Here is a 21,983-nt window from a genome sequence, read left to right as displayed (position 1 = left end):
CACCAACAGTTCCGCACAGTACACAGTGATCAACAATATACACGTGGACGCAATCTCTGACTCTATGAGGTCGCCATGTTGTCATATCTCAAGTTTGAGTAAATCGAAAAACAACCAAGATGTAGAATCAATTCAACTTGCATCACACCAAACTAAGATAAGAACTTGCATCACACCATACCAAGATAGGAACTTGCATCACACCATACCAGGATAAGAACTTGCATCACACCATATCAAGATAAGAACTTGCATCACACCATACCAAGATAAGAACTTGCATCACACCATATCAAGATAGGAACTTGCATCACACCATACCAAGATAAGAACTTGCATCACACCATATCAAGATAAGAACTTGCATCACACCATATCAAGATAGGAACTTGCATCACACCATACCAGGATAAGAACTTGCATCACACCATATCAAGATAAGAACTTGCATCACACCATACTAAGATAGGAACTTGCATCACACCATATCAAGATAAGAACTTGCATCACACCATATCAAGATAAGAACTTGCATCACACCATACTAAGATAGGAACTTACATCACACCATATCAAGATAAGAACTTGCATCACACCATATCAAGATAGGAACTTGCATCACACCATATCAAGATAAGAACTTGCATCACACCATACCAAGATAAGAACTTGCATCACACCATACCAAGATAGGAACTTGCATCACACCATATCAAGATAGGAACTTGCATCACACCATATCAAGATAGGAACTTGCATCACACCATACCAGGATAAGAACTTGCATCACACCATATCAAGATAAGAACTTGCATCACACCATACTAAAATAGGAACTTGCATCACACCATATCAAGATAATAACTTGCATCACACCATATCAAGATAAGAACTTGCATCACACCATACCAAGATAGGAACTTACATCACACCATAGATAAGAACTTGCATCACACCATATCAAGATAGGAACTTGCATCACACCATATCAAGATAAGAACTTGCATCACACCATATCAAGATAAGAACTTGCATCACACCATATCAAGATAAGAACTTGCATCACACCATACCAAGATAAGAACTTGCAGTTGAATGACGAATTCGTCTTTATGATGTCATTCGTGTTCAGTATCCATACTTAGACCTGACATGAACACTTATTCTTTTTGGATGAACATGGGTTTATATCAGGAACATCCCGAAGTAGTTGGACTGAGGTGCTCCGACATGGATGTTCCCGGGAACACTGGACATGACCTTGACCCTGGTGTTGGCCTCCAGGTAGAAGGTGGCTCCGAGGCTGCTGGTGGTGTAGGCGGGACGCCCCCGTCTGATGCTGGGGGTGGACTGCAGGTTCCTCATCAGGGGTGTTGGTGCTTCCTCCAGCTCTGACGCCTTCTGTTTCACCACAGCGTGAATGATCCGCCCATAGTCCAACTCCTGGGTTCCGTTGCCACTGTACACGATCTGTAATGATTGAGTGAATATAGCTTTACACCGCTTTCATCACAAGCTCAGCCATTTTTCTCCGCGTCTGATAAGTAGCGCAAGAGGAGTATAAAAGTAAACAGTATACCATCTTCACCATTATGGCGTTTAGTGAACATAAAAACAGTGTATCTTCTTCATCACAATGACTCCCGTTTGTCAACATCGTGATGGTTATAATATTTGTTAAGAGACTGACGCTTGGTATAAACAAGTGACTTGCAGTGTGTACAATCGGGGCAGTCACGTTTGTCTCTGTACCTGACTGTAGATGTAGTAATAGCCTCCCTCCTTCACAGTCAGACCGCTGTCTTTGTAGGATATCTTGTCACTGACAAAGGCTGCATCTATGTCCTGTCTCCAGGTGAGGGTCGGCACATCACCTTTGGGGGTGGATAAAATACAGCCTTGTACAGAAATACGGGAAGTTGATATAATATATTATGTCTTATAGATGAGATAAGTGTTTTTATCACCTGGGGGACATAACAGGTATTGCTCTGTCTTCGTACTCTGTCCCGTCATTCTATTCCTTGACATCACTGAAACATTCTGGCTGTGCATGCAAACGATTCTTCAGTGACTGAAATTGTGTAATTAACGAGGCTGGTGGTTTTCCAGATCTTTCTGGTTAGTGTATTTGTTGTTTAATGCCGCACTCAGCAATATCCCAGGTAAAGCGGTCTGTGTCATCAGACAAACCGATGATTGATAGTGTGAACAACGTAACCAAGTAACCGAGCCTGAGCACCCGATCCACTTGGTCGCCTTGTACAGAAGGCATGGTGTGCTGGGGACCACAGTTCCCACGCGGTCTGGATTTACAAACTGGTTTAAGAGTTCGAACACACGTTATGTTGGACTTACCTGTGTAGCTGGGCGAGATGTTAATGAAGACATGTGCAGCAGCTTTGCCCTGGTTACCTGTTGTGTTGTAAATGTGTGCAACGCTCCGGCAGAGGTTTTCAACTGTAACAAAAACAATACTTCTAAAACCTTATCAATAAGTTAGTTATCAGAACATGCAATCGTAAAGGGTGTGTGTGTTACACAATACAGTGTACCCATGTTAGGTGTGTGGGGAAATAAGGAAGCCTTTCTTTACCTCTGCTAGTTTCCTCTATAGAACTGGTCACCTGAAACACAAACCTTCATGACACTTGATATTATATGTCCCGTCTTTAAATTGAGTTGTTTAAGGATGTAAATATTTCAGTGGAGGCGGAGTTGACCTTTGGATTTCAACAATCTTTCAAAGCTACGTTTCGGTACAGGTGCATATACAAGTTACTATACCGAAACATCACATCGCAAACGTATACATCATTGAGACCAGTTACTACTTTTCATGGACATATAATTGCAAAGTTTGTTTTATCATATCTTTGAAAAAACGGGATATGATACCAATCCTATTGCCATTAACCTCAACACACTGTTACGGTGGAAAGTCAATAATTTCTATTTGCAAACTGTCTGTGTGCGTTTTTATCATTAGATTACGAATTATAAGTGTTTATTAAAAATACAAAGGTGACAGAATATGTAGGTATAGATAAATTTCACATTTTCTTATTAAAACAGAATGAGTATTTTGGTACAATCAGAAATTGGAATGCGGGAGTACTTACAGTTGAATCAATGAACTCCGATGTATTGAGACCATGTAGAGGGATAAAGTCACGTGACCCTTGTCTGTCTGTGTGTCTGTGTATTCCTACACCGGTCAGTGCTACAAGCAGGATGACATTCACTGCCACCAATGTAACACCAATGACACCAAGCTTGTTCATGTTAGTCCGTGTAGAATGTCTGAAACATAGGGAAAGGGAATGTGAATCTATTCAGATGTAAAATTATTTCAATGAAGAAAAGACATGATATTCAGACTATTCCTCACTCAATTCAAACAAGTAGAGATTGCTGCAGAGCATCAATAGCTCCCCGCAATATAATGTTATGTGCAGAGGAAGGAAGTGTAATCTATGGGAGGAGAGAATTGGTGTAAAGTACAAATTGGTTGTTATTAAAGTACTTATCTTTGGAAAGCACAATAAAAGAAACAGTGTCCTTAATTGGTCTGCACAAAGAAAACCAAGGCAAGAAAACTTTTCCTGTCAGGCAAAACTTGATATATACCCACTATTAGTACCATTAAAAAACTCCTATATAGATAACACAACAAATGTCATTCTAAAGCATGCTTTTGCAGCAAATATCAATATTTCTGGTCAAAATGTTGGTTGGGTTAAATAAAGCAAACTTTTAAAATAGTAAACACAAGAAATGTAACGAATCCACTCAAAATATACTTCAGTTCAAATGTAAACAATCACGCAATCATTAATGGATTCCCATTTATCTAGCAGCAAGTTAGGACCATACAGTTTGGTCACGTTATCTATAAATATTGAGAATTATCTTACATATTGTAAAAACAAAGGCCATAGGTCACTTTTCTCAAAACTTCGTTTAAGTAATCACAAACTAAAAATTGAAAAAATTGTAGATATACAAAAACACCAACCCCATTTGAACAACGTCTCTGTGAAACATGTGATGTCTCAAAAGATGAACAACATTACGCACTGTCTAACATAATACAACCAAGAAAGAGAATCACAAATAATCCCCAATCATGATAAAGAATTTGGTACACTCTGTTAAAAGGAACAGATTCTTAATAAGTTTACCAACAGTTATCCAGAAACAACTTCCAAGATCTGTTAACATATCATCAATTACAAACAAATTCCTTGTACATGTATGTACAACATTACCATAGTTTTGCTCAATTCTCATATTCTTTCCATATCATTATAATACACTTGTTTTTTAAATAAAATTGTTATAATGTACCTCCTTTGATTGTTGAATGTTCCTGTGGTTTTTAATTGTCGTTTATTGTGCATGTATTTTGTAGTTTGTGATTGTGTAATATTGCCACTGTTTCTTCACGGAATGTTCCGCAATACATATCTCATCTAAAACATCTTTGTTGTATAATAGTTTCTTACAGTTGTTTACGGGGGCGTGGTTGGCCCAGTCGCCGAAGGCGCTGCAATACGCTATGCAGAGTTGTGTCCCCTGGGCACGCCAGAAACCTATGACAGTGTATTTGAATCTCGGTTCGCCCCGATTTTGTTGTCAGCACAAAACCCTTGCTCGGTGGTTTCACCAAAGTGGTGAACGTCTAAGACCTGCATCACTTCAGGCTTTCCTCCCACATCAAGCTGACACGGAATACTATTCAAGACGGCGTTAAACCCAACTCCCTCACTCACTCTTGTGTATGGTTCCGTTTGGTTAACTGGGTTCGTGTTGTGATTGCTTCCGGCTTAGATTTGAAATTTGTTTAGAAGAATGTTACTATGTTCAACCCAAACATCGTGAAGATATCATGCAACCGTATTATCTGTTTGGAAAAAAATTGCAAACTACAGACCAACCTGTTGATTTCCTATGTATCCAGAAGCAAAGAACATATACGGGTGTATGATCTCTGCTGGCAGTTAATTTTTTTTGGTCAAAGCACTAAACCATGCAGAAACGTAAACCGCCGCATGAAACGGTATGTACCATACATTACATACAGTGAAGTATTTAAAACGATGCTGTGCTCAACTATACACAGTAAGCGCCATACATGTGATTATGAAGACAACTAATAAAAAAATTCTCATATGAAACCCGTTGTTTTACATGTATTGTTTATTGAAGTCATACTTTATAGAAGCCTGGTATTTAATCGTGTTGAACATTATGTTGCAATAGCAGTGTGAAAATTGAGTGCGCGTGACAGGCTTGCCTACATTCCTTCCTGGAACGTTTCTCGATGGCTGCCTGAATAACATACGAATTGAGCTGTTCGGGTAAGGGAGATAATCACTCACTCTCAGTGATACAGCTTGAATAAGATACGATGTACAGCAATGCAAGGTCAGTGCGTGAATTTATCACTTCTATACTACGCCTATAGCTAAAGGAGATAATCGCTTAATGCGCAATAGTTTATTCTTACAAAATATAGACAGGTTAACTTTAGCGAAATGGGATCATTTTTAGCTCTTTTAAAAACAAAATGAACAAATTTCATGGGTTATCAGCATTACGAAAAGTGACTAAGTCTCTGAATAGCAAGACGATTTTGAAGTATCTCTTATTGCTGGAAAAGATAAACATCAACATTTCACGTACATTTTACATGATTTGTATGTTTCGTTTCGGTAACTGTGTGGCTTGAAATTTCAAAGAAACCAACATGTCGACTTATATGCTATAAAAGTAACCTCTCCCGTATACTTCCCGCCTTAAGGGCGAGGGAAAAATAAAACAAATCAGCTCAATTAAAAAGATGTATGTGAACGGTTACACCAAAATACGTTAATACCTGTGTGCTGTGTTGGCCGTTCATGACGTTGTCACTCCTGCACCACGATGAGGTCCAGCACAAACAGGAGACGAGCAGTTCTGTTTAAAGTTGACATCAAAGAGGAATCAGTTAACATCTCCAAGATATTCGTAACGATGAGAAACAAGTACAAAAGTAAGCGTGGCTCACTAATACCCCCGACCCGCCTAGTGTGTCAGTAGTTACAAATTAAATCGCTAGGATAGGGTTAGGGTTTTAAAAAAATGGAAAATTAATAAAAACAATATTTTTCTTTTGACTGTACCCCTCCATATGACGAAGATTATATGTACTAAGTTTGAGATGAATCCCCTGAATAGTTTAGGAGAAATCGACGTTTTCGGACGGACGAACGGACCGACGGAACCTTGGTATAACTATATACCCCCGACATTTTGTCGGAACCTTGATGATCTTTCAATAATGACATTTTGTCGGAACCTTGATGATCTTTCAATAATGACATTTTGTCGGAACCTTGATGATCTTTCAATAATGACATTTTGTCGGAACCTTGATGATCTTTCAATAATGACATTTTGTCGGAACCTTGATGATCTTTCAATAATGACATTTTGTCGGGGGTACAAAAAACATGCTGTTACACTTTTACAAGACTGCGATAGATATACATCCAACACTACACGGCAATGTAAGCCTCCTCCAGGCCATCCTCGTGTAGGCAGCCATGGGGTGGACATATGGCTGATGGAAATTGAGTATTCCGGACGTCATATAGAACATCTCCTCCGATATGAGGAATAATGACTGTTCTTTTAGTGTGAAACATTCTCCTTATCAAGCACACCACCTGGCCTGTCACATGATTGTGTTGAGAAAGCCTTTGCAATAAAGAAAGCAACATTTCAGGACAAACAAAATATAACAAATACAGCCAGGAACAGCATTAAATTGTCTTCGAATGTATTGAGGAATTCTAAAATGTCAACGCAGGTTTTCTAACGCTACAACACAACAGTGGGCATGACGCTTTAAGAATCTACTGAGACAGTTTAAGTGGCAATGACAGGACCTATTTATGACACGAATACGCCCGTCACTAATGAAGAAGGTTTGGATCTTCTATTGAAGCTGAAAAATAACAAGTCACCTTGGCAAAGTGCAATTGGTAATGGATTTATAAAATCAACAAAGCATATTATCAAACCTTACTCACTAAACCCTTTAACGGAAGACTTGTTACTGGAACTTTCCCGCCAGAATGGGGAAGACGTACGATATGTGCTATTCACATATCGGGAAACCAGGATATCACAGATAATGACAGGGACATGTCTCTGATTTACCCCCTCACTTCTAACATTCATCTTTTGATAACAGAGATACAGGCCTGATGTGACAATGCTGATATTTTACACGAATCTCAAACATGATTTAGATGCAGGCAGTTGCACAAAAATACCTTTCCAAAACTAAGGGTAGATTGGGTAAACAATAGCTTCGTTGACATTTCAAAGGAATGTGGCATCGTGAATCATGAAGAGGTTGAGAAAAATAGAGGTTAAAGCCAACTTTATTAAATTACTTGTATCTGTCTTTTCTATATATCTGTGTAAGAACTTCAATCGGTATATCTGCTTTCTATAAGTGCGACGTGGGAACCCGTCAGGGATGTGTCTTAAGCTCAAAATTATTTATCAACTTTCTTAATGAATTCATATCTGATCTGGCAGGTGACGTTCCAAATATTTTCGCATTGCTATATGGAGGTGGTGTGTCTTCCGTGGCTGATACTGCTCTACAACTACGAAGGGAATTCGAAAAAGAAGGTGTTTGATGTGAATTTACGTAAAATCGAAATACTTTTCTTTAGAAGTATACTTTTAGAAATAGACAAAGAGGGACAAGCAAAGTTCTACAGCTGTGTAGGGACTGTTTTCAACCCTGAATGATGACATTTTTGTTGTTTTCATTGAAATTCCTGCGTTCTGATTAGCTGGATTGGTCACGTGTCATTTTATTCATTTCCTAATGAATGTAAAACGGCCATCGAGGAGGACTGCTTTTATTACTACGGAATGTCAAGGAAGCCCAATATTTCAGTCGAGTGAATTCCTTTTCTGCTCACGTGTATCGTCATGTACAGGACATTTTGCGAAATTCGTGCATTTTCTTTGTCCAAACAACTCTTTGAGGCCGAAGGCCAAGAAAGAATGAAACAACAAATGTGCAGACTCGCTCGCCTGTTTTTTCCCGCTCGCCAATCTTCCACAACTTTCGTGTCTTCGGGTTTCCCTTCTAACTAGCATTTTTCCAACTGTGGCTTCCCGTTCTCAGGGGACTAATATTTGAATCTGGCGGTAACTGACCATGTCATTTGAAACAGCCGCCTTCTCCCGGACATATTTGTTCCCGTCCGTTACAGTCTGACTGTTGCATTTCTTCACACCTCCTGCCTTGATTGACAGGTACTATGAACATTGTTTTGATCCTATACTCGTATGCGTGTCGTATGCGTTTATCAATGTCGTCATTTTTGTCTGCTTTGATATATACTATACAACTGTTTTTGGTTAAACTATTGTAGATAAAACAGTTTTTTTGTCGAATTTAATTATAAGCATTGACTGTATTTTTTCCGAACAGGAAAATCATTTTTTTAACATTTTGACATTATGATACTTCCATTATTGCGTTATGGGGCTGACGTCTGGCGAATTTCATATAACAAGTTAAAATAAAATCTACAGACTCTCTCAGACTTAATAAGAATACTCCTAATACGATGGTTATTGGGGTGTGTGGGAGACTAATGGACGAAATTAATTCTCCTCATCAATAATAGACTGCATAACAGGCTTACAGCATGCTTAAATCTCTTGATCGTACCTGACTATACACATGGGCTACTTCAAGAAAAAAATATTATATTTCTTCTAGGATTTGATATAGTCTGGATTCATCTGAACATGGGAGAATTTTTTGTGTGAATTTGAACAAAGGCTTTCAAACATTTTATATCAAGACTGGAATTCATACTTGGAAAGTTCATCAAAGGGCAACTGATATCAACACCATACATCAATGTTCCATGTTGAGCCATGTCTAACAACAAACATACCTCAATATAGTAAGTGGCATTTATCAAAAGTTGTACCCACATACTGAAAACAATTACTATTTTCATGCAAAGCTGTTCATAAACAGTAAAAAACAAACAATTAGTTTCCTTTACTCTACAGAGGGTGCGTCGACACCTTTTACTTGTATAAATATCTGACACAGAGGGAGTGACAATATCAAGAAACCAATCAGTTTCACCCTCAACGTTTTTACACTTACACATAGACTTGCAGTAACGTTGTGGTAGTTCTTAAAGGGGCGCACATTCGGATTCAACATTACACAACACTCACATGTAAAATAGCCATGCTTTCCTCACAGTAGCACTAAAACCTCAGATCGCAGCACCTTCAGACCACACGCCAGACGTAGTCCTGTGACAGGTAAAAAAACGTACAGATATATGACAGTGAGGAACATAATGGACAGTACTATTTTCATGATAATGATATTCATATAATTAATATAATACTACATACAACTTCCATATAACTTGAAATATCCTTGTCTAAAATCCGTTAAATATACATTTCTTACCTTTTTGTATCTAGAAATGAACCACAGTAGAGTTGTTTGTGCCGTCCTGGTTCCACGAACTCTAACTGAAACGCCCAACAGCCTTCGACGCCGAATGACGCCGTATTGATTCACGCAACCGCGCAACTGAGTAACATGTACATTCCTGCTTTTAACATCCGCATCTGAAAATCTGAAAATCTGAAAATCCGAAACTGGCACATCCGACATTCCGTAAGTCCTGACACTTTTCTTAACTTCATATATTATTTGTCACGACGTTACAAAGTTACTCTTGTCATTTCATCAGGTAAATAATGTGTAAGTGCATTAACTCTGAACCTTAACCTGGTGATGGTAGATGAACAATTGCGAGGCCCAATAACGCCCGATTCACAATTCGAAGTTCCAGTTGGATTTCAATTATAGATTCGATTACAGAACTGCACACAAAAGTTCTCTGTTTCTGAAACATAATTATTTATTTTAAGAATGGAGTGAGTTATTCAGTCTTATATACCTGGCTGTTGATAAAATAGCAGCCTTGACCCTTGACTGTCAAACCATCATTTATGTATCCCTGATGGAAGTTACAATATGGTGTCTCAGTCGGAGAGTGGGAGCAGCATCTAAATGACAACACCAGTGTTTATTTTCGGCTCTATTACAGACAATGGGGGAAAGTGAAACTGAAAAAAGAACTTAGCATTGTTTGGCAAATAATTTGAGGGGGTATTTCCTATATGTGCAATACAACCCGGAAAACAGCGTGTAATTGTGAACATGTGTGACGGGTTTCTTCAGTTTAGAGTCACATTACTTGTTTTGATATACAGCAATATGAAGCCACTACGTTATGCGCAGAAGCATTTCATTTTATCCTCAATTGGTTTAATTAATAACACGTTTTTATCAGGGTTTGAACGCCATTTGCTTGTTGTTATGCTGTTTGCGACGACATCGAAGATAACGTGTAAACAGGGGTACTTTGTAGATTCACCTACCACTGCTGCAGTGATGTTGTATTAATCGATTACATCAAACAAAACATTGGTGCATAGTTCTCGTAGCTCATTGGCTATTATCTGCATCCCTTTAAATGTAATAACTTTGTAAGTGTTATTTTATATATGCACTACATGACCTCGAAATAATATAATTAAACAAGAATTATGAATAAACAAAAATCAGGAAGGTAGAAACACTCTGCTGCCCTTTGATATTCTCGTGGGCCACCAGTGTTATTTATCCAGACAAAAGGAACTTGGCAAGAGTTTCACAAAAGCAATTCAATTGTTCTCTTGATATCCGGAATAAGATGGCAAAAATGTGTTGTACAAAAAATAAAACCTTAACTCTGGGGGAAAGCCATAAACCCGCGATTGTTCCGTGTACCCAGCATCTCCATTAACCATCAACCGATCACCCGTAATGCGGGTCAACGAATCAGAAGATGAGGCAGTTTTACTGCAGGATATATATTTAGATTATATTTAGATCCAGTGATCATGTGATTGATCTTCGAGCGTGGGAGTCAAGTGACTGGTGTGCGAGTACAAGTAGGGGTGGACAGAAATATAGCCACAGTTCTTGTACCGTGTCAGTCAGTCAGTATACTTGTCAGTTTGATGCGGTTTTTCAACCGGTTTAAAGAATAAACCTTTTGACTGAATTGGACCCGTCTCCTTTTAGTCAGAAGCAATACTATGTATTTCTCAGAACTGACAGACTCCTTGATTAATGCCAGTTCTGAGAAAACCGGATCTCGACGTGTATGTTTTTTTCCTCCCAGAAGCTTGCATTCCCTGCAGTCGCGGACTACCAGTAATATTTTGACATAATCGCATTGATACTCCGGGATAAATAAAAAGAATTGTCGATGCTGTTGTCCTACTATTTCAACAGTAAGTACAAGTATCAGTTGTCTTTTTACATTTTGTGAAATATTTTGAAATATGTTCACACTATTTAGAAAACAAGCTACAACTGATACTGAAAATTGAGCTCGATCCGAAGAACGGAGAGCTTTCGGATCGGATCGGATCTGATCTGCGGGCAGGCCCGTATCTCATATCAATCAATTCCCGAGGAAAACCCAGTCAATTCCTGAGGAAACGAAGCAAGGACTTCCCGGTGAGTCATCAGATTACAATGAGCTGGGTTGAGTGACACGACCAGGACCCAGAAACAGGTTATTATCTTGTCGCTAATCACATACTGATACCAAACATGTACATTACATCCTGTTCGTTTCAAACAAAAACTTTCTCATTTTCAAGTATTTGAATATGTTCCTTTTCCTTTTCAATAATTCATAAATGGTATGCTTAAATGATATGGTATGCTCGTACAATACTGTACGGTCGTCACGAGATGTAACTTGCGATTGCCGCCGAACTATGGTAACTGTAACGGGTTGAAAGCATACACAGTGATACATGTCGTTTTAAACAAACAGACAATTTAACCATATGTAATCCTACACGGATAAGACCCGTGAAGATTCGGGGTAGAATAGGTCTTCAGCAACCCATGCTTGTCGTAACAGGCGACTATGCTTGTCGTAAGAGGCGACTATGCTTGTCGTAACAGGCGACTATGCTTGTCGTAACAGGCGACTATGCTTGTCGTATCAGGCGACTGACGGGATTGGGTGGTCAGGCTCGCTGACTTGGTGGATGCAATTGCGTGGATCGATGCTCATGATATCAATCACTGGATTGTCTGGTCCAGACTCGATTATTTACAGACCGCCGTCATAAAGGTGGAATACTGCTGAGTGCGGCGTTAAACAACAAACAAACAAACAAGCCAAACCTACTCGGATAAATGCATTGCGCGGCGAGTGTGACAATGTGAACATAACTTGCTATAAATAACAATAAAATCAATTTTCTTCTATGTCGTGGTGTTAACTCTCTACAGAAGAACCCGTCCTGACTCACACACAGCATCATTAAGTATACACCATAGCCTCGTTAGATATATACAGACCTGCAGCTGCAGTTGGATGACACAGGAGCTTGACGGGTACACAACACTGATACACGTTACTACAAACGGGGCAGGGTTACACACCATGTGTCGCCCTTAGACTGTGTGCTATTTACAAATGATTGTTGTCATGTACGATACTGGGGCTGTGCTGTGACTCTGGTCAGCTGCAAACTAAACACGGCCATTTTAACCGTTCATTATTATATTATTATAGTGTGTTCATTATTCCAAATAAAACGCTGTGCAAAACATACCCATCTTTTCAAGTTGGTAATACTTATAGGTTGTTTCTAAGTCTCGGTATATGAAAACTTCTAGGTGTAGCTGACAGAAAGTCACTTTTCTCTATTTAGCGGTATGCGGTTGAATGGCTTGGCTTGGACAGGGGTGGTAACTGCGGGTGGATGGTTTGAGGGGGAAAGCAGGCAGTTTGGCGTGAAATTTGAAAGTGTGAGTTGGAGAGTAATTGTGGATTTACGCCGCTTTTGGCAATATTCCAGCAATATCTTGGCGGGGGACACCAGATATGGGCTTCACACATTGTGCCCATGTCGGAAATCGTACCCGGGTCTTCAGCGTGACGAGCGAACGCTTTAACCACTAGGCTACCCGACCGCCCCATTTGAAAGTGTGCATCCCTGAAAGTGATAAACCGATGTACGGCTGTTGTCATCGCATTGATTCTGCCACGAAATTTGTCATACATTGCATAAGCATGCATGATATATTTATTCATGAAAGGGTCATAACTGAATGTATTGTTTGTTCAAAGCCAGCATTATTTGAGAGTTACCACCTTGTTGTGATGTTTGCATGTTATTACCGTTTTTACCGTATTTTTGGATATTCAGGAGTGAGTTTGTATTGTGACAAGCTGGCTGTGTTTCGTACCTGAGGACATGCAAGTAAGTTTGTAGTTGTGTATGGTTTCAGCTTGATCCCACTTCGCATGGTAAACCTCAATATTTCACAGAATAAAGCAGTGTATGGGAAAATGCAGAACCTGATGTTTATTGACTTTGAAAGCTACTCTAATTGATTCAATTCTTTTAAGGTGTTAGAATTCAACTCATCTGCAACAGCAGAGTCTGGACCAGACAATCCAGTGATTGACATCATGAACATCGATCCGCGCAATTGGAATACGATGACATGCATCAACGAAGTCAACGAGCCTGACCACCCGATCCCGTTAGTTGTTTCTTACGACAAGCATAGTAGGTTCTGTCTTCCCGTTTAATAAAACAACCACCAACGCAGTCTTTGCCAAACTTAAAGGAAAGTAAAGTATTTTTCTGATTCAGTTAACATATTCAACTGGCAAACATTAGGAAAACTACGGTAACTACGACTGACTACACCTTAAAATTTACAGTCATGTACGGGGAAATAATGCTACACTGCAGTAATCTTTTCTTTAATGCTCAATGTTGCTTTGCTATTCTTTATCAATAATACCACAATGTATTTTTTTCATGTTCAAGAATTTGTCGTGGAACATTATTATCGTGGCTAATCTTAGGAAACCCTCCTTTATGAGGTATTACCAAGCAGTGAGTGCGTGAGTGACTGAATTAGTGATTCAGCAATATTCACGTACGTGACAACTGAATTGGTGAACGAGGAGCAATATCTAATAGAAATATTCAAGCCATATTAGGGCAGAGGCGCCAGGATTGAACCTGTGTGTTCGGCGGGAGTCAAGAGGACAAATGGTGACAGTGAAACATTCGTTGTGTGATGCGTACATACAACGCCAGTGCGACCTTAAATTTAAACTCACTCCCGTTGTCATACAGGTCATAGAGCATCCAGCACTTAGAAAGGGAGGTAACTCCTCCGGAAACAGTTATTACTAGGGAACGCCAGGCTCCTATATATGTACTTATGTTGCCTGAAATATAGATGACAGGTTCAGTGTGATGCCGGAAATACTTCTGACTCACAACACAATAAGCTCCGGTCATCCCACCCTATAATACATTGTGCACGTGCAATATAGGACAAATTATGGCGCCGTTCAAGTTCCATACAGGTAACAAACCTTTTACACAAGTTTGTCCTTTATAAATACTAGCCACATAAAGAAACTGTGCACGGAGAAAATATAGATATAAGGGCACACCGTTCATATATGAAATATAGGTTTGAACACAGCAATAATTGGAGACATTTAAACGCTCATGCACGTCCCATGCGATATGATGTCATTGATGGGGGCCTATGGACGTGCAATGTGTTACTGCACGTGCATCCTGTGCAGCTGTACACAGCATGTTCAACTCAAAATTCGCTGTCGCTTTGGAAAGCATGATGTGTGGTCATTCAAAAATTCAAAACTTCTCAGGCGCAGACACAAGCATATCACAAGCAAATCATGCCAAGATTGACAGCTGCACAGCGCCATGAAGCCATTGGAATGATCCGAGCGGGAATGAGGCAACAATAGGTGGCAACACATTTCCAATGCCATCGTAACACGATATCGGCATTGGTGAGGCGTTATCAGAACACAAATGACGTTGCCGACCACCCACGTTCAGGACGTCCCCAAGTAACGACGCCAAGACAGGACAGATGGATTCGATTGACACATCTCCGACACAGGTTCCAAACGGCAGTAACGACGTCCCAGACAATTCCTGGACTGCGCCGGATCCATCCCAACACTGTCCGGAATCGTTTACGTCAGTACGGGATTCGACCACGACGCCCTGCCATACGTCCCATCCTGACACACCGTCATCGAGTCAACCGTCTAAGATGGTGTCGAAATCATGTTCGCCAACCTCGAATATGGTGGAGAAATGTTGTCTTTACAGATGAATCGAGGTTCAACATTTCCCACAGTGACGGGCGCCAACGTGTCTACCGGCGTTTGGGAGAACGTTATGCACGCAACTGTATTGTGGAGAGGAATCGTTTTGGAGGTGGCTCTGTGATGATTTGGGGTGGGATAACAGCACGGCACCGAACCCCTTTGGTGGTTGTTCAGGGCAATATCACCAGTGTTGGCTACAGAGATCAGATTCTGAGGCCTGTGGTCATTCCTTTCCTGCAACGTCATGGCCCGGGATTGACATTTCAACAGGACAACGCTCGTCCTCACACGGCTAGGGTCGCAATGGATTTCCTTCACCATAACCATGTCATGTTACTGCCATGGCCTGCAAATTCTCCAGATCTCTCCCCAATAGAGCATGTCTGCGTCGTCTTCCACATCCTCCAGATAACGTCCGTGACTTGGCACAGGATTTGAGGAGGATATGGCAGGCCATTCCCCAGGCCTTCCATGCCCATTTGGTGGACTCCATGCGTCGCCGATGCACTGCTGTGATTCACGCACAGGGTGGTCATACCCGTTATTGACTTTGTGACTTTGTCGTTTGACCCCCTACTCCAGTTTGATCTTCTGACGTCATCGTAACAGATGTTGTTCAGGTCCCGTTGACATTTTTTTATGATCCGATCATTCAGCTGCTACAGCGTCTGCATCATTTTGTTCTTGCTGTGTTGTATTTCAATCCAGAATATATTTTCTCCGTGCACAGTTTCTTTATGTGACTAGTAATATAAATAAATTATTGTTGAAATATAACATCCAAGTTTATTGCACTTAAATAGCGACGTGAACGCACGCGTGAGTGTGTGTGGGTGTGTGTGTGTGTGTGTGTGTGTGTGTGTGTGTGTGTGTCGGTGTGTCGGTGTCGGTGTGTCGGTGTCGGTGTCGGTCTGCTTTTACTAGTCTAGACTGATGCCGATAAATAGTGCTAGCGCTCTGAGATGCCATGCCCCAGTTGAACATGAATACCACACTCAGACACAGTATAGCCCCTTAATGCCGAGCGCCAGACAGGGTAACAAACAAGAACCATCCGTGAAAGTCTTTTGGTATGACGCGGCCGGTGACCGACAGTCAATGCTTATAAATAAATTCGACCAAAAACTGTTTTATCTACAATAGTTAAACCAAAAACAGTTGTATCTTTATTAGTATATATCAAAGCAGACAAAAATGACGACATTGATAAACACTCCAAATGTAGGAATACATACTGTGGGGTTGACATGAATCAGGTGATTGCTTAATTAATGCAAATTACTTGACACGCCTACAAAGGCATTAGCCAATCAACGGCGAGTAGGATCAAAACAATGTTCATAGTACCTGTCAATCAAGGCAGGAGGTGTGAAGAAATGCAACAGTCAGTCTGTTACGGACGGGAACAAATATGTCCGGGAGAAGGCGGCTGTTTCAAATGACATGGTCAGTTACCGCCAGATTCAAATATTAGTCTCCTGAGAACGGGAAGCCACAGTTGGAAAAATGCTAGTTAGAAGGGAAACCCGAAGACATGAAAGTTGTGGAAGATTGGCGAGCGGGAAAAACAGGTGAGCCAGTCTGCACGTTTGCTGTTTCATTCCTTCTTGACCTTCGGCCTCAAAGAGTTGTTTGGACAATGAATATGCAATTTCGCTAAATGTCCTGTTCATGACGATACACGTGAGCAGAAAGGGAATTCCCTCGACTGTAATTTTGGGATTCCTCGACATTCCGCAGTAATAACAGCAGTCCTCCTCGATGGCCGTTTTACATTCATTAGGAAATGAATGAAATAACGCGTGACCAATCCAGCTAATCAGAAAGCAGGAATTTCTATGAACACAACGAAAATGTAATTATTCAGGGTTGAAAACAGTCCCTACACAGCTGTAGAACTTTGAAATGCTTGTCCCTATTTGTTTATTTCTCATAGTACTCTTCTAAATAAAAGTATTTGGATTTTACGTAAATTCACATCAAACACCTATAATCATATACTTTTCCCTTTGTTGTTGTAGAGCAGTGTCAGCCATGGAAGACACACCACCTGCATGTAGCAATGCGAAATATTTGGAACGTCACCTGCCAGATCAGATATGAATTCATTAAGAAAGTTGATAAATAATTTTGAGCTTAAGACACATCCCTGACGGGTTCCCACGTCGCACTTATAGAAAGCAGATATACCGATTGAAGTTCTTACACAGATATATAGAAAAGACAGATACAAGTAATTTAATAAAGTTGGCTTTAACCTCTATTTTTCTCAACCTCTTCATGATTCACGATGCCACATTCCTTTGAAATGTCAACGAAGCTATTGTTTACCCAATCTACCCTTAGTTTTGGAAAGGTATTTTTGTGCAACTGCCTGCATCTAAATCATGTTTGAGATTCGTGTAAAATATCAGCATTGTCACATCAGGCCTGTATCTCTGTTATCAAAAGATGAATGTTAGAAGTGAGGGGGTAAATCAGAGACATGTCCCTGTCATTATCTGTGATATCCTGGTTTCCCGATATGTGAATAGCACATATCGTACGTCTTCCCCATTCTGGCGGGAAAGTTCCAGTAACAAGTCTTCCGTTAAAGGGTTTAGTGAGTAAGGTTTGATAATATGCTTTGTTGATTTTATAAATCCATTACCAATTGCACTTTGCCAAGGTGACTTGTTATTTTTCAGCTTCAATAGAAGATCCAAACCTTCTTCATTAGTAACGGAAGTATTCGTGTCATAAATAGGTCCTGTCATTGCCACTTAAACTGTCTCAGTAGATTCTTAAAGCGTCATGCCCACTGTTGTGTTGTAGCGTTAGAAAACCTGCGTTGACATTTTAGAATTCCTCAATACATTCGAAGACAATTTAATGCTGTTCCTGGCTGTATTTGTTATTTTTTGTTTGTCCTGAAATGTTGCTTTCTTTATTGCAAAGGCTTTCTCAACACAATCATGTGACAGGCCAGGTGGTGTGCTTGATAAGGAGAATGTTTCACACAGAAAGAACAGTCATTATTCCTCATATCGGAGGAGATATTCTATATGACGTCCGGAATACTCAATTTCCATCAGTCATAAATTGACAGTTTCAGCCATGGCTGCATACACGAGGATGGCCTGGAGAAAGCTTACATTGCCTTGTAGTGTTGGATGTATATCTAAAGTATTACAGCATGTTTTTCATACCCCGACAAAATGTCGGGGGTATATAGTTATACCAAGGTTCCGTCCGTCCGTCCGAAAACTTTGTTCGCGCGATTTCTCTTCAACTATTCAGTTGATTCATCTCAAACTTAGTACATATAATCTGTGTCATATGGAGGGGCACAGTCAAAAGAAAAATATTGTTTTTATTAATTTTCCATTTTTTATGAATTTTCCAAACCCTAACCCTATCCTAGCTATTTAATTTGTAACTACTGACACACTAGACTGGTCGGGGGTATTAGTGAGCCACGCTCACTTTTGCACTTGTTTCTCATCGTTACGAATATCTTGGAGATGTTAACTGATTCCTCTTTGATGTCAACAGAACTGCTCGTCTCCTGTTTGTGCTGGACCTCATCGTGATGTAGGAGTGACAACGTCATGAACGGCCAACACAGCACACAGGTATAAACGTATTTTGGTGTAACCGTTCAGATACATCTTTTTAATTGAGCTGATTTGTTTTATTTGTGAGGTATAGTCTGAATATCATGTCTTTTCTTCATTGAAATAATTTTATATCTGAATAGACTCACATTCCCTTTCCCCATGTTTCAGACATTCTACACGGACTAACATGAACAAGCTTGGTCTCATTGGTGTTACATTGGTGGTAGCGAATGTCATCCTGCTTGTAGCACTGACCGGTGTAGTAATACACAGACACACAGACAGACAAGGGTCACGTGACTTTATCCCTGTATATGGTACATCGGAGTTCATTGATTCAACTGTATGTACTCCTGCATTTCAATTAGTTCTTGTATCAAACTACTCATCCTGTAAGAGTAAGAGAAAACATGTATATCTACCTTATATATCTCAAAAATATATTAAACAACAGTACCAGTCCAAAGAATATTGCTACAATGGAAATCGTATTGCTTTTAAGAAATTATTACGAAGTTGATACATCTTATTGCTAATGTATCTGAGGATGTTTTGCAAATAGTTTAATTACATACATGGTTAGTAAAGATGACTGGTAGAATTTCACCTGAACAATATGTTGAGGTCAATACTGTATCAATTGTGTTAATAGTGTTAAAGTGATAGTGTTGTGATATTGTTGGAATCTTGCTTTAAGAGGCGTAAAACCTCACTCACGGTTTTGGAAAGCTGCTTTAGAATGAAACATTGCAAGTACATGTATATATCTATGAAAAATAGGACGTGACTTCACTGGTCGATATGTTCAAATGGCTGTCGTATCAAAGAAGGCAGACTTGTGGATTTCAAGCTTAATTTCACAGTGTATGTGTGGGTACTGATACGTGATAACGGTACTAGCATCTGTACCGGGGCTTGGCAGGGGATCAATGCAGACGATGAAGTCAACCCTGTCTTCACTGAAACATTTACCTCTAAAACAACCCTGGTTTAGGACAAGACATCTATTATCGGTTGTCTGATGTTTATTGTTGAAGCAGGGTGGATGACATTGTGTGACAGACACCTTCGAATGTTTCAGCTGACCAGTTCTACAGAAGAAACAAGCAGAGGTAAAGACACGCTGCATTATCTCCCCACACACCCAGCATCACACTTCCTCACTACTGCTTACATTAAATAGTACTTCATCCCTGACAACTAATCATTGTTCTTAGTCCCCATATCCCCTGAACCAGTTTAACAAAGCACAGCGACACGTTTAAGTTTGTAAAATGCAAACATCAAAATGGGTTATATAGACGTTTTCGGCAATTGAATAAATAATACTAACCATCTTATGACCTAATAACATTAGACCTTATTTACCAAAAAAATATCTGACCACTTTCATGTTCAACCTCCCATGTTCTCAAAACGCAGTGGAAGCCCAAAAGTACCAGGAGGTACAATCTCATTGAAGCAGACGATCAAATCAGCCAATCAAAATCCTCAATATTATTCCGAAGATACCCATTACCATGGAATGCACGTGATACGCATGTTCATTGACCTGGCCTTACACGGGCAAAGAGAATACCATGAATAATACTGTTGTCCACAAAACTGTATAACTAAACAAGAAATGTTTAAGTATAACGTATGTACGTAGTACGTACCGTATTCGTATAACGCACACCCTTAACGGTTGTATATTCAGGATCTTCTGTCGTATGCTGCGTTTAATAGATACTATTCATGTTGTTACATTTGAAAACCTTTGCCGGGCTACTGCACACATATACGACACAACAGGTAACCAGGGCAAAGCTGCTGCACATGTCGTCATTAACAGTTCGTCCAGCTGCACAGGTGATTCCCACATATTGTGTGACCGAACGGTTAAAACCTGTCGGTAATTTGAAAAGAAAATCGATTGTGGTAATAGCACGAATACAGTACTAGTCATGGTGATGGAAGGGATAAATATACCTATCATAACTATAATTATAAAACGTCAATGCCAGGGAATTATCTATGTCGAGTATCCAACGGAACACATTCCTTTGGGCGTAAAAGGAAAATAGTGGTAAGAATTATAGAAATGGATCGTTGAATATCAGCGATGACACCAGGTGTTCCTGAAAGGAGTAAGCATGTCCTGCTCTAACAGTAGTATGGCCTCTCGCACAATGCGCGTGACAACGTATACGACGTACATCAACTATCATTTTTTTCTGTACCCCGTGCTTTTTCTTCATCCATTAAGGTGATGATGAGTCGACCCTCACCTGGAGACAGGACATGGATGCAGCCTTCGTCAGTGACAAGATATCCTACAAAGACGGCGGTCTGACTGTGAAGGAGGGAGGCTACTACTACATCTACAGTCAGGTACAGAGACAAACGTGACTGCCCCGATTGTACACACAGCATGTCACTGGTTTATACCAAGCGTCAGTCTCTTATTGCAGATCATAACCATTTGTTAAGAAAAATATATGTTTGTAATGTATTACTCGTTGTTAATCAATGGTTCGATGTGGTTATTATGTCCAATAATCCAGTGTCATTATGAAGAAGATGTTGAACTGTTTACATTACTACTCATCGCTCGCTTCAGGTCGTTGTGGGGAGGGGAATGGATGGAATTGGCGTAAAACTGTAAACCCTCAATCATTACAGATCGTGTACAGCGGGAACGGGAGCCGGGAGTTTGCCTCTGGGTGGATTCGGCACGCTCTGGTGAAACAGACGGCTTCAGAGCTTGAGGACACAACGAGGAACCTGCAGTCAACCCCCAGCATCAGACGGGGACGTCCCGCCTACACCACCAGCAGCCTCGGGGCCACCTTCTACCTGGAGGCCAACACCAGGGTCAAGGTCAGGCTCAGTGTTCCCGGGAACATCCATGTCAGGGCACCTCACTCCAACTACTTCGGGATGTTCCTGATATAATGTTTAATGTTCCCGGAAACATCAATGTGAGCACTGCACTTTAACTGCATTTGAACATTTTTCTTTATTTTGTAAATGTTTTTATTATTTAACTGAAGCATTTATCCATGGCATAAGCTTATGACAT

General features: G+C 40.2%; 2 protein-coding genes across 3 annotated transcripts; one reads left to right on the top strand and one right to left on the bottom strand.

Annotated features, from left to right (window-relative positions):
• Nucleotides 1-949: 949 nt before the first annotated feature.
• On the bottom strand, nucleotides 950-9,613 carry LOC139477922 (tumor necrosis factor ligand superfamily member 15-like). The gene is made up of 8 exons (XM_071260368.1): nucleotides 9,524-9,613; nucleotides 9,280-9,360; nucleotides 5,882-5,961; nucleotides 3,123-3,303; nucleotides 2,597-2,627; nucleotides 2,359-2,460; nucleotides 1,753-1,874; nucleotides 950-1,470 (listed from the first exon to the last, which is right to left on the bottom strand). The coding sequence occupies exons 4-8, from the start codon at nucleotides 3,282-3,284 to the stop codon at nucleotides 1,186-1,188; spliced, it is 702 nt and encodes a 233-aa protein (XP_071116469.1). The 5' UTR covers nucleotides 3,285-3,303; nucleotides 5,882-5,961; nucleotides 9,280-9,360; nucleotides 9,524-9,613; the 3' UTR covers nucleotides 950-1,185.
• A 76-nt stretch (nucleotides 9,614-9,689) lies between these two features.
• On the top strand, nucleotides 9,690-21,882 carry LOC139477921 (tumor necrosis factor ligand superfamily member 14-like). 2 transcript variants are annotated; one of them, XM_071260367.1, is made up of 6 exons: nucleotides 9,690-9,736; nucleotides 18,855-18,934; nucleotides 19,088-19,262; nucleotides 20,001-20,031; nucleotides 21,168-21,292; nucleotides 21,584-21,882. In XM_071260367.1, exons 3-6 carry the CDS (start codon nucleotides 19,107-19,109, stop codon nucleotides 21,854-21,856), a joined length of 585 nt encoding a protein of 194 aa, XP_071116468.1. In that variant the 5' UTR covers nucleotides 9,690-9,736; nucleotides 18,855-18,934; nucleotides 19,088-19,106; the 3' UTR covers nucleotides 21,857-21,882. The 2 variants fall into 2 exon arrangements, with proteins under 2 accessions (XP_071116468.1, XP_071116467.1); XM_071260366.1 differs by lacking the exon at nucleotides 9,690-9,736 and adding an exon at nucleotides 11,596-11,635.
• Nucleotides 21,883-21,983: the final 101 nt, after the last annotated feature.

This window comes from Haliotis cracherodii, unplaced genomic scaffold (genome assembly GCF_022045235.1).
Source record: "Haliotis cracherodii isolate W230 unplaced genomic scaffold, xgHalCrac1.p SCAF_37, whole genome shotgun sequence".
Lineage (NCBI taxonomy): Eukaryota > Metazoa > Mollusca > Gastropoda > Lepetellida > Haliotidae > Haliotis > Haliotis cracherodii.
The sequence above is the reverse complement of the archived record's forward strand: the minus strand, read 5'-3'. Positions and strand labels throughout refer to the sequence as shown.

Excerpts from the sequence above, each read along its gene's own strand:
- LOC139477921 (XM_071260367.1), top strand. The coding sequence starts at position 19,107 with ATGAACAAGCTTGGTCTCATTGGTGTTACATTGGTGGTAGCGAATGTC. Across the intron at positions 20,032-21,167 it reads TACAGAAGAAACAAGCAGAG|GTGATGATGAGTCGACCCTC; the intron begins GTAAAGACACGC and ends TCATCCATTAAG. Across the intron at positions 21,293-21,583 it reads ACTACTACATCTACAGTCAG|ATCGTGTACAGCGGGAACGG; the intron begins GTACAGAGACAA and ends CAATCATTACAG.
- LOC139477922 (XM_071260368.1), bottom strand. The coding sequence starts at position 3,284 with ATGAACAAGCTTGGTGTCATTGGTGTTACATTGGTGGCAGTGAATGTC. Across the intron at positions 2,461-2,596 it reads TATAGAGGAAACTAGCAGAG|TTGAAAACCTCTGCCGGAGC; the intron begins GTAAAGAAAGGC and ends TTTTTGTTACAG. Across the intron at positions 1,471-1,752 it reads ATTACTACATCTACAGTCAG|ATCGTGTACAGTGGCAACGG; the intron begins GTACAGAGACAA and ends CAATCATTACAG.